Here is a 15,000-nt window from a genome sequence, read left to right on the forward strand (position 1 = left end):
AGGAGCAGCAGCAGGGAGAAGACGGAGGCGCGGACGGGCTGCTGCTGCTGCTGCTGCTGCTGCTGCTGCTCTTGCTGCTGCTGCTGCTGCTGCTGCTGCTGCTCGCCGCAGCAGCGGGGGGCGGGGACGCCAAGTTCGGGCTCGGGCCGCTCGGGCTGTGCGGAGGCAGCAGAGGCAGCCGCTCGGACTTCTCTGCTGCTGCTGCTGCTGCTGCTGCTGCTGCTGCTGCTGCTGCTGCTGCTGCGGAGTGCGGCTGCAGGCACTCGTCCAGCGACATATTTACTACCGACAGGCACAGCGGCTGCTCGTGCAGCAGCAGCTGCTGCTGCTGCTCTTGCTGCTGCTGCTGCTGCTGCAGCTGCAGCAGCGCGTCGTCTACCTGATGAGCTGTTCGCCCGTGAGAGAAGCGGTGCATCTCCTCGCTGCTGCTGCTGCTGCTGCTGCTGCTGCTGCTGCTGATGCTGATGCTGCTGACGCTGCTGATGCCGCTCTCCTCAGAGGCGCCGCGGATACACAAAGAAGAGACTGTTGAGCCATCGGACATGCTGCGCTGCAGCTGCTGCTGCTGCTGCTCCTGCTGCAGCAGCAGCAAGCCGTTGCAGTGCTGCAGCTGTACGAGCTGCTGCTGCTGCTGCTGCTGCTGCATGCATTCAAACGGCTGCCCGAGGGCTTCCAAGTAAGAGCCGCAGTAAGCCTCGCTCACGGTAGGCTGCTGCAGCACTTGCTGCTGCTCCTGCTGCTGCTGCTGCTGCTGCTGCTGCTGCATGCATTCTACGGGCATGCAGCTACCCGCAGGCAGCAGCTGGGGATCCTCTAGCAGATAAGGACTGATAATCTGCTGCTGCTGCTGCATCACCTGCTGCTGTTGCTGCATCAGCACCTGCGGCTGCTGCTGCTGCACATTGGAGTAGCAGCAGCAGCCATCAGCAGCAGGGGAGAACGGCTCCGCGGTCCCGCTGCTGCAGCAAACCCCCCCCTGAACATATTGCTGCTGCTGCTGCTGCTGCTGCAGCAAAGGGCTCCCACAGAAAACAGCAGCAGCAGCAGCACAAGGCTCTTCGTGGGCCGGCAGGCTGCTGTTGCTGCAGCAGCTGAGGGTGCCACTGTGAACGGCTACATTGGGGTGCTTTTGCTGCTGCTGCTGCTGCAGCGACTGCTGCAGCAGCTGCTGCTGCTGCTGCTGCTGCAGCGGGGGGCACTGCTGCTGCATGCATATATTATAGGCCTTTGAATACTGCTGCGAAAAGGAGACAGACGGAGAGCGCTGCGGCGCCTCTGCTGCCTGTTGGGAGCAGCAGCTGCTGCAGTTGCTGCAGCTGCTGCTGCAGCTGCTGCTGCAGCTGCTGCAGCCGCTGCCGCAGGTGCTGCAGCTGCAGCAGCCGTTGCTGCCGATGCAGCCCAGACTGCTGCTCATGCAGCAGCAGCTGCAGCAGCTGCTGCTGCAGCAGCTGCTGCACTCTCCGTACACCCCTGCGCCGCCCGCGCTGCAGTAAGGACTCCCTACCGCAGCAAGTTGCTGCTGCTGCTGCTGCTGCTGCTCATTGCATGCTGACAAATACACCAGAGGCTGATAGTGGGGCCCTGCTGCTGCTTCTGCTGCTGCAGCAGCAGCAGCAGCAGGGTCTGGCTGGAACGCCGCCGCGTGGCTGCCCATCCCCACGGCCGTGTCTGCTGCTGTTGTTGCTGCATTTGCTGCTGCTTCTGCTGCTGCTGCATCTGCTGCTGCAGCAGCAAACCCAGCAGCAGCATAAGAACCCATAAAGGGGCCCTCGCCTTCGGAGTGGTTTAAATAGAAAGAAGGGGGAGAAGAATATACCGTTGCTGAGAGGGAGAGGGAAGCAGCAGCAGCAGCAGAAGCAGCAGCAGAAGCAGCAGCAGAAGCAGCAGCAGCAGAGGCCGCCGCTGCTGCTGCCGTCTCCGTCTCCACGGAGACCGGAGGCCCCACCAACGCGGGGCCCCCGAGGTACTGCTGCTGCTGCTGCTCCAGCTGCTGCTGCTGCTGCTGCTGCTGCTGCTGCTGGAGGGGGTGTGGGAGGGGCGGCTGCCGCGAGTGGCAGTTTGCTGCTGCTGCTGCTGCTGCTGCTGCTGCGTGGGGGGGCCCTAGGCCTGGGGTGTACGCAGCACCTGCAGGGGGACAACTAAAGATTAAATCCATAACTAAATAAAAGGAGGCTGTGGGGCCCTGCTGCTGCTGCTGCTGCCGCTGCTGCTGCTGCTGCTGCGGCTGGTGCTGCTGCTGCTGCTGCTGTTGCTGGGTTATATAAATATATAGACTTATATACTTATATAAAGGTAGAAGCTGGGGGAGGCGCTGCAGCAGCAGCAGCAGCAGCAGCAGCAAAACGGGCTGACAAACAAAAGAGAGACACCAAGCAGAGAGCCCCAGAGAAAGGCGGGCGCCAGATAGTCCCACTGTTGCTGCTGCAGTTACTGCTGCTGCAGCTGCTGCTCTGCTGCTGCTGCTGCTGCTGCTGGCGGCAGGAGCTCCGCAGCCGCAGCTGCTGCTGCTGCTGCTGCTGCTGCTGAGAAAAAGAACCCAAGAAGCTAAAGCTGCTGCTCCATTTGGGAGGCAGCCTTGTGTGTTGAGAGTTTGGGGGTTGAAAGGAAAGAGAGGTCAACTGTGAGCTAGGAACTGCTGCTGCTGCTCGTGCTGCTGCTGCTGCTGTTGCTGCTGCTGCTGCAGCAAACGCACGGAATGGACTGCCGCATTCCGCGATTTCCCTTAAATAAAAAAAAGAAATGATGGAGGAAGAAACAAACCCTGGAAAACCAAACCAACGCGGGTCGCCGGGGTGTACGGGCAGCTCTGCTGCTGCTGCTGCTGCTGCTGCTGCCGTGGGGAGAAGCAGCGGGAGGAAGGCGAATACAAAAGGGCAATCAAATCGATTAAATTGGATTAAAATGCCAAATAATTTACAAAATAAAATGGAACAAAAACTGAAGACGAAAACAAACGAACAGCAGCAGCAGCAGCAGCAACACCCGCTGCCGCTGTGGGTCTCGCCGCCTCTCCCCCTCCAGCTGCCGAGCTCGTTCGATGCTGTTTTTCCGACTCTTTTTCTCCTTTTTTCGCTTTTTATTAACCACTAAAACAAATAAAGCTCATTTGGAGAAGAAAAGGCGCAAAAAATAGAGCAGAAGGGGCTGAGAACGGCCCCGGGGGCAGCAGCAGCCGCCTCGGTGCCGCCTCCTGCTGCAGCCCACACCCTCCACCGCCGGACTGCAGCAGCAGCAGCAGCAGCGCTCTTCTTCTCTTTTTTGCTTTATTCTTTTATTAATTTAAATGTTTAATTCAATTGCATGCAACTAGTTGGGCTTTGGGGCGCGCGGAGCAGCAGCAGCGGACTAGACACGCCACCGCTGCCAAGGATCGCGCTCTGCTGCTGCTGCTGCGACTGCTCTTGCTGCTGCAGCTGCTGCTGCTGCTGCTGCAGCTCCCTCGCGACTGCAGCGCCTGCGGCCTCCTCAACTATTGTTATTTGCCATTCCGCTGCAGTTTCGCCTTCTCTTGCAGATCGCGCTGCTGTTGTTTCTCAGCAGCAGCAGCAGCAGCAGCAGCAGCAGCAGCAGCAGCTGCTGCTGCTGCCGCAGCTGGTGCGCTCGACTTGGGATCGGTTCTGTTTCTTGAGTTGTCTGATCTCGGGCTCTTCACTGCTTTGCAATTTACTGCTCCTCGGACTCTTATTTGTTTATTTATTTATTTATTTATTTGTTATTTTGTTCTTTTCTGCTGCAGCAAGCCTCGCAGCAGATAACTAATGCATTTATTTCATGTTTCCCCCGTCCGAATTTGCTGCTTCGCTCCCCCCGAGCCTCCCTGCTCTGAGCCTCCGCAACACTTGCGAAAACTTCGAAAGAATTCCATTTAAATTAAAATTAAATAAATAAATTTAATAAATAAAAGCAAAAAACTCAAAAAGAGCCGCCGGCAGCGCCGGAGCAGCAGCGGGAGAGGAAACGCCGCAGCAGCAGCAGCAGCAGCAGCAGCAGCACCCGAAGCAACCCATCCCGTGGCCTCTCGCGCACATTTATTTGAATTATTTTCATTACTTTTTTATTTTTGAATTTTAATTCATCTTTTCAAACAAATAAATGCGTTTCCGCCAGCTGTACGTACACCTGAACCCCAGCCACCGCGCGCCGCAGAGCCTCCGGGATCCAACGAAGAACATTTTCTTCTTTTTGCAAAAGTGCTTTTAAATTTAAGATTAAAGAGTTATTAAAAACAGAAAAAAGTCCAAAAGACTTTATCAAACCTTTAAGAACGCAGCAAACGAAGTTGAAGGGCTTTTGAATCCAAAAAACTGAGTAACAGCGAAGTGGCCACTTGGTGCAAATCACACACCAAAGTGAAACCCCATAAAATGAAATAATAATTAAAACTATTAACAACAGAAGTTTAATAAAAATCCGGCGGGAATAAACGCACAAAGAAGGGCTTTGAAAGGCTCAAAATAGTTCATTACAAACACAAAAAGAAAAAGTCAAAAAGGTCTTCCAAGAGAAAAAGACTTTCTCGCACCTTTTGGGGAGGCCACCCTGCACACAAGTCCCCACTGCGGCTTTTAGCAGCAAAAGCAGCAGCTGCATGCATGCATGCATGCATGAATGCATGCATGCATGCAAAAGTGGCAACTTTGGCTCTCCCTAGGAAGAAAGAACTAAACCTCTTACATCTTTTCCGGGGCTTAGACGTTTCAATAGTTCATGCCAGAAGCTTCGAGCTCAGGGGCTTTGGCGTTTCATGCAGCAGGGGCTTTGCCTGCTGCTGCTGCTGCTGCTGCTGCTGCTGCTGCTGCTTTGTTCTTCTGATTGGTTTCGTTTGCTGCAGAGAGACAAAGAGCAGCAGTGTCTACTTTGTTTCTTTTTCAAAAGAGCTCAAAGACCTTTTCTTTTCTGACTAAACAAAAGGGAAAAAAATAAATAAATATATCCATTTGAGGTCCCAAAAGCATGAACAGCTCAAGGGCGAGTTATTTGCCCTTTGTGTTTCTGCAAAATATATTTCCCGAAATAAAAAATAAAAAGTAATTTGATATCAAATGTTTTGGCAATTATTTCATTCAAAACATTGTACAACACAAGAAGGCAATTTCGCCACGAAGGGAAAAACTGGTGGAACAAGCAGCAATTCAGTAAGGATCGAATAATTAAAATGCAAAAAGCTAAATCAAATGTTTTCAAAATGAAAAGTATTTCAAAAGGGAAGATGTAAAAAAAGAAACAAAAACCCCCGAGACTCTTAAGGCCCTAAAAGGCTCCGCACGGCTGGGGCTTCGGGGCCCAGCGGCCCCTGAGCAGCTTTGCAGCAGCAGCAGCAGCAGCAGCTTTGCAGCAGTAGCAGCAGCTGTGCAGCGGTAGCAGCAACAGCAGCAGCTGCGAGTGGCTGCAGCTGCAGAGGCAGCTGCGGCAAGCTGCAGCAGCTACCAGTTGCTGCAGCTGTGCCAGCAGCTCCGCGGAGCTGCAGCAACAGCGCAGCTGCAGCAACAGCGCAGCTGCAGCACAGCTGCAGCAGCCCCATTGCAGCATCCTTTAGTTAAAGCAAAAGCGGAGGCCTTAGTGAGCTTCGCTTCTGTCTGCATTCGCTTGATTCTTTTTGCCATTTAAAAGCATCAAATTTAATTTTTAGTTCTTTGCCAAATCAGATTCATTTTATCTTTTTATTTTCAAAAGCAGCACTTCTCCTTTTGGCCAGCGTGGCGCTGCACAGTTTGAAGGCGAAGCTCAAGGGCTGCATTTTGCTGCCCGCTGGGAGGCATTGGAGGCTCTTATGCAGCAGCAGCTGCTGCTGCTACGGTAGCAGCAACTGCTGCTGCTGCTGCTGCTGCTGGTGCAGATCTATCTCAGTGGCTTCCCGGGGTGTCGAGCCAGCAGTGGCTAGTGTCCTCCCTCTGCTGCAGGTAGTTACTGTGGGGCCCCCCTCTGCCTCTTAGAGCTGCTGCAACACGAAGCAAGCAGCAAAAAAAGTAGCTTTTGAGGCCCCTTGGTCCATATAAACTCCTTTATCTTATGGAACCAAGACATTTAACAGCAGCAGCAACAGCAACAGAATTCGCTGAGAAGTCTCAGACTTTTGCTGTTGCTGCTCTTGCCTGTCGAAGCAGCAAAAGAGGCCGAGCGGCGCTGCTGCAACTCTGCTGCAGCTCTGCTGCAGCTCTGCTGCTGCCAGCAGCCCCCGGGCCTGTTGCTGCTTCCCGTGGCTGCTGCACTGCGGGGGCAGCAGCGGGGCGAGCAAGTCTTTAAATGAACAAGAAATGCCATTACTTGTTTGTTTAAAACTCCAGGATTTGATTTACTTTTTCAAAAACTTCAAAATTTCAGCCCGAGGCCCTGCTAGCCACCAGCTTTGCGCAGCAGCAGAGAAGGCAAAAGAGCTGCCCCGGGGCCCCTGGCTTTGGGGCGTCGCAGCCCTTTGCCTCCAAAAAGTCTTTTTTTCATTTCCCAATTTAAATGACAAAAGAAAAAAAGAAAACTTCCAAATCCTGCGGCTTTCTTTTCCCCCTTGGGGCCCACCAGCCGCAGCAGTTACAGCCGTCGCCGCTGCTGCTGGTCAAGTTCTTTTTCTCTTTTTCATTTTTCACTTTTTCGCTAAGAGACCTACAGGGGCTGCAGTTGACTTTATGAAGGTATTAGTATTCTATCGAGACTCAAAAAGGCTTTTCAAACTTCCCCGTTAATGCCCCTTTTGTCCCGTGCGCTTCCCTTCTGGACTTGGCACTATTAAGTTGGAGTCATTTGCATGCACTTGGAATGCTTTAAGACAAAAAAGTCTTCAAAAGGAAAAAACATATTTCCCCCGACCCCAGGGGCTTCTGCGGAAATCGCAAAGTGAAACTCTGGAGGTCCCCCCGTGAGCCTTCAGCGGCTTCTTCCGGGAGAAAAACAAAAAATGTAAAATTAAAATAAAATCTTCAGATCAATTGGGCAAGAAACAGGGCTCTTTGGCGGGCCAAAGCCGGGAAGTCCAGCCTTCTGTGGCCTTCTTTTCATGGGTCAAAAGGGACTTGACATAACTAGTGTTTGTGGCGAATTTCGTGGATTTAAAAGTTTTAGAAACTGTCCCAAAAAAGGACTCAGCCCCCCGGAGTTGCTGAATTGGCTGAGGCAAGAAAGGCCCTCTTATCGAACTGGAGTTGTTGATTCCTTTTCTGGATTTTAGTCGAAGAAGTTCGCAAAAATATTTCTGGTTGAGCAGAAAGCTGAGCTGCCAAAGAAATCTGGGAATCCAAAAAAAACCCTGAGGGGGAATCTTGATCCCCACTGCCCGGAGCAACAGAAGGCTAATTGCTGCTAGTTTTTTCTCTAAACTTTTAATTTCGCTGTTCTCGTAAAAGAGTAAATGTAAAACTCTTCTGCAGTTATCTCTGCCGTTCTTGCTACTTGCATTCGTGCCTGATTTCCCTCAATAAAGAAACCATTTGCCAATTAAAAGATTTAAAAAAGAGCCCTTTTCGGCCTTTTCCCGAAAACACCTGTCCCCGTCTCCCCCAAATGCCCCCTCTGTGGCTGCGCTGTTTGCTGCTGCTGCAGCAGCTCTCCAGCTGCAGCACAAGAGCTGCTGCAGCAGCAGCAGCTCTCCTGCTGACAGCAGCTTTTGGGGCCTCCTGAGGGCCCAGAGGGCCCCAGTTTCTGGAGTCTGAGTCCCTTTGCATTCAAATTCTTTCAACATTTATCAAATCTGCACTTTCTGAATTATATGACTTTCCTGATTCTCAAGGTCACTTTGAGCCACAGTGGCCATGTAACATATATACATATATATATATATATATATATATGATATATATATATATATATACACGTAATTTAATTGTGGGGGGCCCGCTCACAGACTTGTCTATAATGGTTGGGGGGCCCCAGGGCCCCCAGACTTTTGAAGCTGAGGGAAAAAGAATTAAAAGAATAATTTAGAGTTGAGGCCCCCCTAGGGCTTGATTGCTCTGGGGAACTCGTCCTTTGCGGGAAGTAGCTTAGTGTAAATAAAACCCTCTTGAGTTTTTTTCTTTTCTTTTATTTTCATTAAAAGTTTCGAAGGACTTTCTTAGAAGGCAGGGGACTTGTGTAGCAGCAGCAAAGCCTCTTGCTTCACAAAGAGAAGCAAAAATAGATCAATTTGGAGCCAAATTGGTCTTTTTTTGCTGCTTTTCTTTGATCTACTTTTTCGAAAAAATAATTAAGTTGTCCCCACTCTACTTTGCCTCTTTTTGTCTCTGCTGCGCCTTCAGCAGGTGCAGAAGAAGACCCCCATTTATTCGTAAAGTTCATTTTTATTGGAGGAGCTGATTCTGCAGAGAGTGAATGCGCAAGAGCGGGAGAAAAAGACCAAATTGAAGATAAAATGAGAAAAAGAACCATCAGAAGCAAGAGAAAATAAATAAATTAGTAAAAGAAAGACAAAATAAACAAAGAAAATGAAATAATAAATAAAATGGTAAAAGAAAAGGAAATAAAGGAAACGAAATGTGCACAAGTATAAACAGAGGAGTGTGCGATATATGCTCAAGTACTGGGCAGCAGAAACAAACGGATTAAATGAAACAGAAAAGAAGGAAATTAACAAAATAGATAAAATAAATAAAATATATAAAATAAATAAAATATATAAAATTTAAAAAGAAAGATTTTGTTCAGAAGTGTGGAGAATGCAAATGAGCATTTCCGCCGAAGCGCCGAGAACAAGAGGTGTCTGTACACCGCAGTGCTTCTGAAGGTAAATGGCGGTCTAATTCGCCATTAACAGTTTAAATAATTGAAATTATTTATTTAAAAGTGAAAACAAACAAAAAACAGTTTCTAAACTGAGAAATTAAATCGAAAAGTCAAATGCGCGACAGGTGTACTCAGGAGCGCTGCTGCTGCTGCTGAGGTGTACAGACACTGCGCGCTGTGCTGCTGCCTGTGCTCGCAGCAACCGGAAGCCGCAAGCTCGGAGAACGCAATGAAATCCTTTGAATTTGAATTTAATTAATTAAATTAAACATTTTTAATTATTTAAATTCAAAATTAAATTTGTTGCGCGGCCCAGGGGCAGCAGATCGTCCTTCGGGGGGCGAGGCTCCAGCTCGGTGGAGTGTTTGCAAGCTGCGTCGGCAGCTGGGTTGGGGGTTTAGGGTTTAGGGTTTAGGGTTTAGGGTTTAGGGTTTAGGTTTTGGTCATATATTGATTTTAATTTAATTCAATACTCTGTTCATTTATTTCTTCTGCTGCTGCAGATCCAACAGGGAAAGACCGGGGAAACCCCGGCGTCAGACGTGCCTAGACACACCAAACCCTAAACCCTAAACCCTAAACCCTAAACCCCCAGCCTTTGCCAGGCCTCTAAACAGTATTTTTGCTTTTTATTTAGCACGTCAAGCCTCAAACCCTGGATCCCAAGGAGATGCTGCTGCAGTAGTGAACACAGCAGCAACTACTGCAACTGCAGCAGCAGCAACAGCAGCAGCAAGGATAGCCCCAGCAGCAGCAGCAAAGGAACCCTTTTTAGCTGCTGCAGCACAAGCAGCAACAAAGCAGCAGCAAACCCAGGCTGCTCAGCAGCTGCAGCAGCAATCAATTTCTCAAGCACACTGACCAAAGCAGCAACACCAGCTAGCAGCAGCAGCAGCAGCAGCAGCAGCAGCAGCAGCAGCAGCAGCAATGACAGGGGGTTGCCTAGCAGCAGCAAAACGCTCCCTTTTAGACTTTCTTTCTTTACTTTTTATTGGGGCCCCCTTTGACCTCAAACAAATCATACAAATTGATAAGCAAAATAATACTGCAGCAAATCGCACAGGGGCCCCCAGGGGGCCCCCAAAGGGGGCCCCCGGGGGGCCCCAAGGGGGCCCCCGGGGGGCCCCAAGGGGGCCCCCAAGAGGGGCCCCCAGGCCCACAGGGAGGCCCCAAAAGGGGCCTCAAGGGGGGCCCCTTTGAGTAGCTGCTTTGGGGGCCCCTTGGGGCCCCCGAGGAAGCTTTGAAGAGGCTTTGGGGGCCCCTAAACCCTAAACGTAATAAATGGGGCCCCCAAAAGGTCTACTGGGGGCCCCCAGGGGCCCCCCGGAGGCCCTCAGGGGGCCCCAGAGGGGGCCCCAGGGGCCCGCAGGGGCCCCCCGAGGGGCCTCCAGGGGCCCCCAGAAAGTGAAGTACCCTCCTAGGGCTCTTCAGTACCCTTTTTGGGGGCTTTTTGGTGCTGTGGGGCCCCCATCGGGGGCCCCAATGGGGGCCCCCATGGGGGCCCCCATTGGGGGCCCTTAGGGGGCCCCCCTACGGGGCCCCCAGGGGGGCCCTTTAAAGGGATTTGTTTTTTGGACAGATTTGAGGTGTACATACACCTGAAGCAATGCTTGCTGCTGCTAAGAAGCAAACAAATAATAAGAAGGAGTGGCAGCAGCAGCAGCAGCAGCAGCTGAAGCTGTAGCAGCAGCAAATGAAGCAGCAGCAGCAGCCACTGAAATAGCAGCAGCAGCAGCAGCCACTGAAACAGCAGCAGCAGCAGCCACTGAAACAGCAGCCGCGGCCGAAGCTGCAGCAACTGAAGCAGCAGCTGCAGCACTTGCAGCAGCAGCGGCTGCTTCCGATGCTGCCAACGTTGCAGCAGCTGCTGCAGCAGCAGCTGCTGCTGCAGCAGCAGCTGCTACTGCTGCACTAAACCTTAAACCCTAGCCTTGAACCTACACCGCGAATCTAAACCCTAGACCTAAACCCTAAACCCTAAACCCTAAACCCTCGCAAGTAGATTCAGCGTATGGTGCAGCACTTTCGAATAGGAAGAAGGCGCGCCGCATTTGCTGCTCCTGCTGCTGCAGTTGCTGCTGCTGCTGCTGCTGCAGTTGCTGCTACAGCTGCTGCAGATGCTGCTACTGGGCTCGTTGCTGCTGCAGTTCTGCTGCCGGCTTTGCTGCTGCTGGCTTTGCTGCTGCAGCGCCTGCTGCTGCTGCCTGTGCATTGAATAACTCTAAAGAAAAGCAAAGGCTGCCCCAAACGTAAACCCTAAACCCTAAACCCTAAACCGTAAACCCTAAACCCTAACGTGGAGCTCCACAAGCGTTGGCTCTAAGCCCCTCGCACATGCATTCGGCGACAAGTATAAAACCGAGCTGAATTTAGGGTTTAGGGTTTAGGGTTTAGGGTTTAGTGTTTATGTTCTAAGGTTTGGTGTTTAGGGTTTAGGGTTTAGGGTCTAGGGTTTAGGGTTTACTGCTTGGAGCTGCTGAGCGGTGTCTCGCTGCTTCCCGCGAGACCGCACAGCTCGACGCGCACTCCAAAACCCTAAACCCTAAACCCTAAACCCTAAACCCTAAACCCTAATTGATTTAATTTATTATTTTAAATTAAAAAGGCTAAACACTTAGAAAACAAACAAACTCCCAAAAGCTGCAGCCCCAAACCCGCGCAGAGGCTACCCCAGGCACTTCGCTACCGCCCCTAAACCCTAAACCCTAAACCCTAAACCCTAAACCCTAAACCCTCAACATGAACCCTCGCTAGAGCAGCTCAACTTCTTGAATATCTCATTTCATGGGGCCCCCCCTTCAAGGCCGATGGCAGCAGCAATAGGGGGGCCCCCCCAGTACCCTGTCACAGCTGATTTGGGGGCCCCCTTGGGGGCCCCCCTAGAGGGGCCCCCAGGGCCCCCGGGGCCCCCGGGGCCCCCAGAGACCCCGGGGGCCCCCGGGGGCCCCCTGGGGGCCCCCTTCTGGGTACAGAGTGGAGAGGGCCCCTATGAGATTAGTGAAGGTACTGGGGGGCCCCCCTGGGGGGCCCCCCAGGGGCTGCTGCTGCTGTTTTGCTGCTTCTTGATTCTCTTTTTATTAGTTTTGTTGAAGAAGAAGAAAGAGGGACTGGTTGTTAAGGTGAGCAAGAAGGGTTTAGGGTTTAGGGTTTAGGGTTTAGGGTTTGGGGTTTAGGGTTTAGGGTTTGGGGTTTAGGGTTTAGGGTTTAGGGTTTGTGTGGGTGCGTGGATTGGCCTCTCTTTGTGGCAGTTTCTTCGTTCCTTTCCTCCCTGTGGTTTAGGATTTAGGGTTTAGGGTTTAGGGTTTGGATCTGTTGAATGTGGAAACTCCATTTAAATTCATTTTAATTCAAATTCAAATTCTTTTCAATTCTCTTTTTGCAGACTCATTTGGCCTTTTCTTTTTTCCTTCTTTTTATTTCTTCTCTTCGACTTCTTCGGGGGGCCCCCCACAAACTTCTTCATTTCAAGGGGGCCCCCCAGTACCCTTTTTCAGCAGCCCCAGAGGGGCCCCCTGGGGGCCCCCCTGAAGGCCCCCTTGGGGCCCCCCTAGCACAGGGGCCCTTTGGGGGCCCCCTCGGGGGGCCCCTAGAGGGCCCCCTTGGGGGGCCCCTGGAGGGGCCCTTTGGGGGGCCCCTAGGAGAGCAAGCCCTAGGGGCCCCCCCGGGGGGCCCCCCTGGGGGGCCCCCCGGGGGGCCCCCCGGGGGGCCCTCTGGGGGCCCCCCTGGGGGGCCCCCTGGGCCAAACCAGGGGGGGCCCCCGGAGGCTTCTTTGGATGACTCTGCCCTTAAGGGGCCCCCGGGGGGCCCCTCCTCAGGGGGCCCCCTCCAAGTGGACTTTTCTCCTTCTTTGGGGGCCCCCCTGGAGGGGGCCCCCTTGGAGGGGGCCCCCCTAGAGGGGCCCCCCGGGGGGGCCCCCTTGGAGGGGGCCCCGCTGGAGGGGCCCCCCGGGGGGGCCCCCTTGGAGGGGCCCCCTGGGGGGGCCCCAAGGGGGGCCCCCTCCTGGGGGAGGGGCCTCCTGGGTTCACTTTATGACTTTTTTGCTGCATGCGTTTTGAACTGGAAAAGGCTGCTTTGTTTTGCTGCTGCTGCTTTGCTGCTGCTGCGGGCTTCTATGGGGGTGGCTTTGCTGACAGCCCCCGTGGGCCCCACAGCAGCAGCAGCAGCAGCAGCAGCAGCAGCAGCAGCAGCAGCGGAGCGAAGGCTGGCGCTGGAGGGAGCCACGGAGGAGCCCGCCGCAGTAGCCGAGCCAGCAGCAGCAGCAGCAGCAGCAGCAGCAGCAGCAGCAGCAGCAGCACAGGGGGCCCCCCTAATATCTGTGCTAGCAGCAGAAGGCTATGTGTGGAGGGGCCCTCGAAGCAAAGCAGCATGGAGATTCAGTTTGCTGCTGCAGCTGCTGCAGTTGGTGGGCTCTAGACTAGCTTTTCGCAGCAGCAGCAGCAGCAGCAGCTGCTGCTGCTGCTGCTGGTGCCCGCTACTATTGCTGCTGCTGTGGACGTCGCTATGTTGCTGCTCGTGCTGCTGCAGGAGCTGCCTTGTGCAACTGCTGCTGTTACCTCGGCTGCTGCTGCTGCAGTTGACGCCTCCTTTTGCTGCTGCTGCTGCTGCTGCTGCTGCTGCAGGTGGTGCTTCCTTGTGCTGCTGCTGCTTGGTGGGCAGCATCCCCTTCTGCTGCAGCGGCAGCACTGTGGCTGTCTGGCCCCTCTTTGCCCTCAAGAGCAGCAGCAGCAGCAGCAGCAGCAGCAGCAGCAACGGGAGCTGCAGGAGCAGCAGCAGCAGCATTTGAAGCTGTGAATCCGTCTTTGTTGGTTTGCTGGTCGCTGCTGCTGTCGCTGCCGCTGCGGCTGCTGCCTTCGTTTGCTGCAGCAGCAGCAGCAATTTACAGTTGCTGCTGCAGCGCAGCAGTGGCCCGCCTTATGGCAATACTTGGCAGCAGCAGCAGCGGGCCGCTGTGGGGCTCCGCAGATTTGCTGCTGCTGCTGCTGCTGGCAGCAGATTCTGCTGGGCTAATTGACTGGCTGCTCAACACTGGTCCAGTACGTCCTGCTGCTGCTGCTGCTGCTGCTGCTGTTACTACTGCTGGCGCTGCTTTTGCTGCTGCTGCTGCTGCTGCTGCTGTTACTACTGCTGGCGCTGCTTTTGCTGCTGCTGCTGCTGTAGCTGCTGTCTTGGTGCGTCTGCTGGGGTTGCTGCTGCTGCTGTGGCATTTGCTGCTGCTGCGGCTTTTGTTCCTGCAGCAGCGCCAACTGCTGCTGCTGCTGTTGCTATGCTTTCTGCTGCTGCTGCTGCGGCCGTGCGGCTGGGGTTGCGGGTGTTGCTGCTGCTGCTGCTGCTGCTTTTGCTGCTGGCGCTGCCTGCTGCCTCATTTTCTCATTTTTTTGTTTTCCCTGTCTGTATTTGCTGCTGCAGCAGCAGCAGCTGCTGCTGCAGGAGCTGCTGCTGCAGCAGCAGCAGCAAAAGGCCAGCTTTTCAGGCGCCCCGCCCAAAGCCCGTACCCAAGTAGGCAATTCAGATTTAATTTTAAATTCAAAATAAATAAATAAATAAAATAAATAAATAAATAAAATAAATAAATAAAATAAATAAATAAATAAATAAATAAGATTTCTTTTTGCGCCTCAGAGACGTTTGCTGCAGCGCGCAGCTCCTCTAATCACAGAAGTGCCCAGAGGAGAAGTCCAGGTGCTGCTGCTGCTGTTGCTGTTGCTGCTGCTGCTGTTGCTGCTGCTGCTGCTGCTGTTGCTGCTGCTGCTGTGCTGCTGCTACTTTGTACGTTGCTGCTGTTTAACGCACGCCTGCTTTTGCTTCTGCTGCTGCTGCTGCTGCTTTCGTTGCTGCTGCTGCAGCTTGAGCCTCAAGCGCTGTTCAGTCGCACTGATAAGCTTTGAGGGTTTAGGGTTTAGGGTTTAGGGTTTAGGGTTTAGGGTTTAATGCGTTCAGGGCACAGCTGTCTCTCTCTTTCGCGACAGAGATGGAGATGAGGCCTTCGAGTTTTTCTCTGTCGACGCCACTGGGTAGGAATTAGGGTTTAGGGTTTAGGGTTTGGGTTTTAGGGTTTAGGGTTTGGGGTTTAGGGTTTAGGGTTTGGGGCATGCAAGGGTTTCGCCTGCTGCACAGAAGCGCCGCTGGCGTTTTTGTGTCCCGCTCCCACTTCCTTGCTTGGCAGCAGAAATGGCCTGTTTCTAGGGTTTAGGGTTTAGGGTTTAGGGTTTAGGGTTTAGGGTTTGGGGTTTTGCGGCTGCTTCAGACGGCCCTGCAAAGTGCCAGTTGCTGCTCTGCAGTGCCTCGGGCGGC

General features: G+C 53.2%; 2 protein-coding genes across 2 annotated transcripts in view; one reads left to right on the top strand and one right to left on the bottom strand.

The window, feature by feature from the left end:
* ENH_00017280 (hypothetical protein, conserved) overlaps positions 1 to 2,155 on the bottom strand; it is a gene marked incomplete at both ends in the record, with an annotated part of 3,418 nt that extends 1,263 nt beyond the window's left edge. Inside the window, 2 exons of the mRNA XM_013584417.1 lie at positions 36 to 1,237; positions 1,505 to 2,155. Coding sequence (XP_013439871.1) covers positions 36 to 1,237; positions 1,505 to 2,155 — 1,853 coding nt within the window. The remainder of the gene's footprint in view (positions 1 to 35; positions 1,238 to 1,504) is intronic.
* A 9,361-nt stretch (positions 2,156 to 11,516) lies between these two features.
* Positions 11,517 to 15,000, top strand: part of ENH_00017290 (hypothetical protein, conserved) — a gene marked incomplete at both ends in the record, with an annotated part of 3,507 nt that continues 23 nt past the window's right edge. The window contains 7 exons of the mRNA XM_013584418.1: positions 11,517 to 11,828; positions 12,092 to 13,111; positions 13,329 to 13,742; positions 14,116 to 14,205; positions 14,329 to 14,388; positions 14,647 to 14,720; positions 14,954 to 15,000. The exon at positions 14,954 to 15,000 is cut by the window's right edge and continues 23 nt beyond it. Coding sequence (XP_013439872.1) covers positions 11,517 to 11,828; positions 12,092 to 13,111; positions 13,329 to 13,742; positions 14,116 to 14,205; positions 14,329 to 14,388; positions 14,647 to 14,720; positions 14,954 to 15,000 — 2,017 coding nt within the window. The remainder of the gene's footprint in view (positions 11,829 to 12,091; positions 13,112 to 13,328; positions 13,743 to 14,115; positions 14,206 to 14,328; positions 14,389 to 14,646; positions 14,721 to 14,953) is intronic.

Source organism: Eimeria necatrix, genomic scaffold (assembly GCF_000499385.1).
Source record: "Eimeria necatrix Houghton genomic scaffold, Enh_scaff156, whole genome shotgun sequence".
Lineage (NCBI taxonomy): Eukaryota > Apicomplexa > Conoidasida > Eucoccidiorida > Eimeriidae > Eimeria > Eimeria necatrix.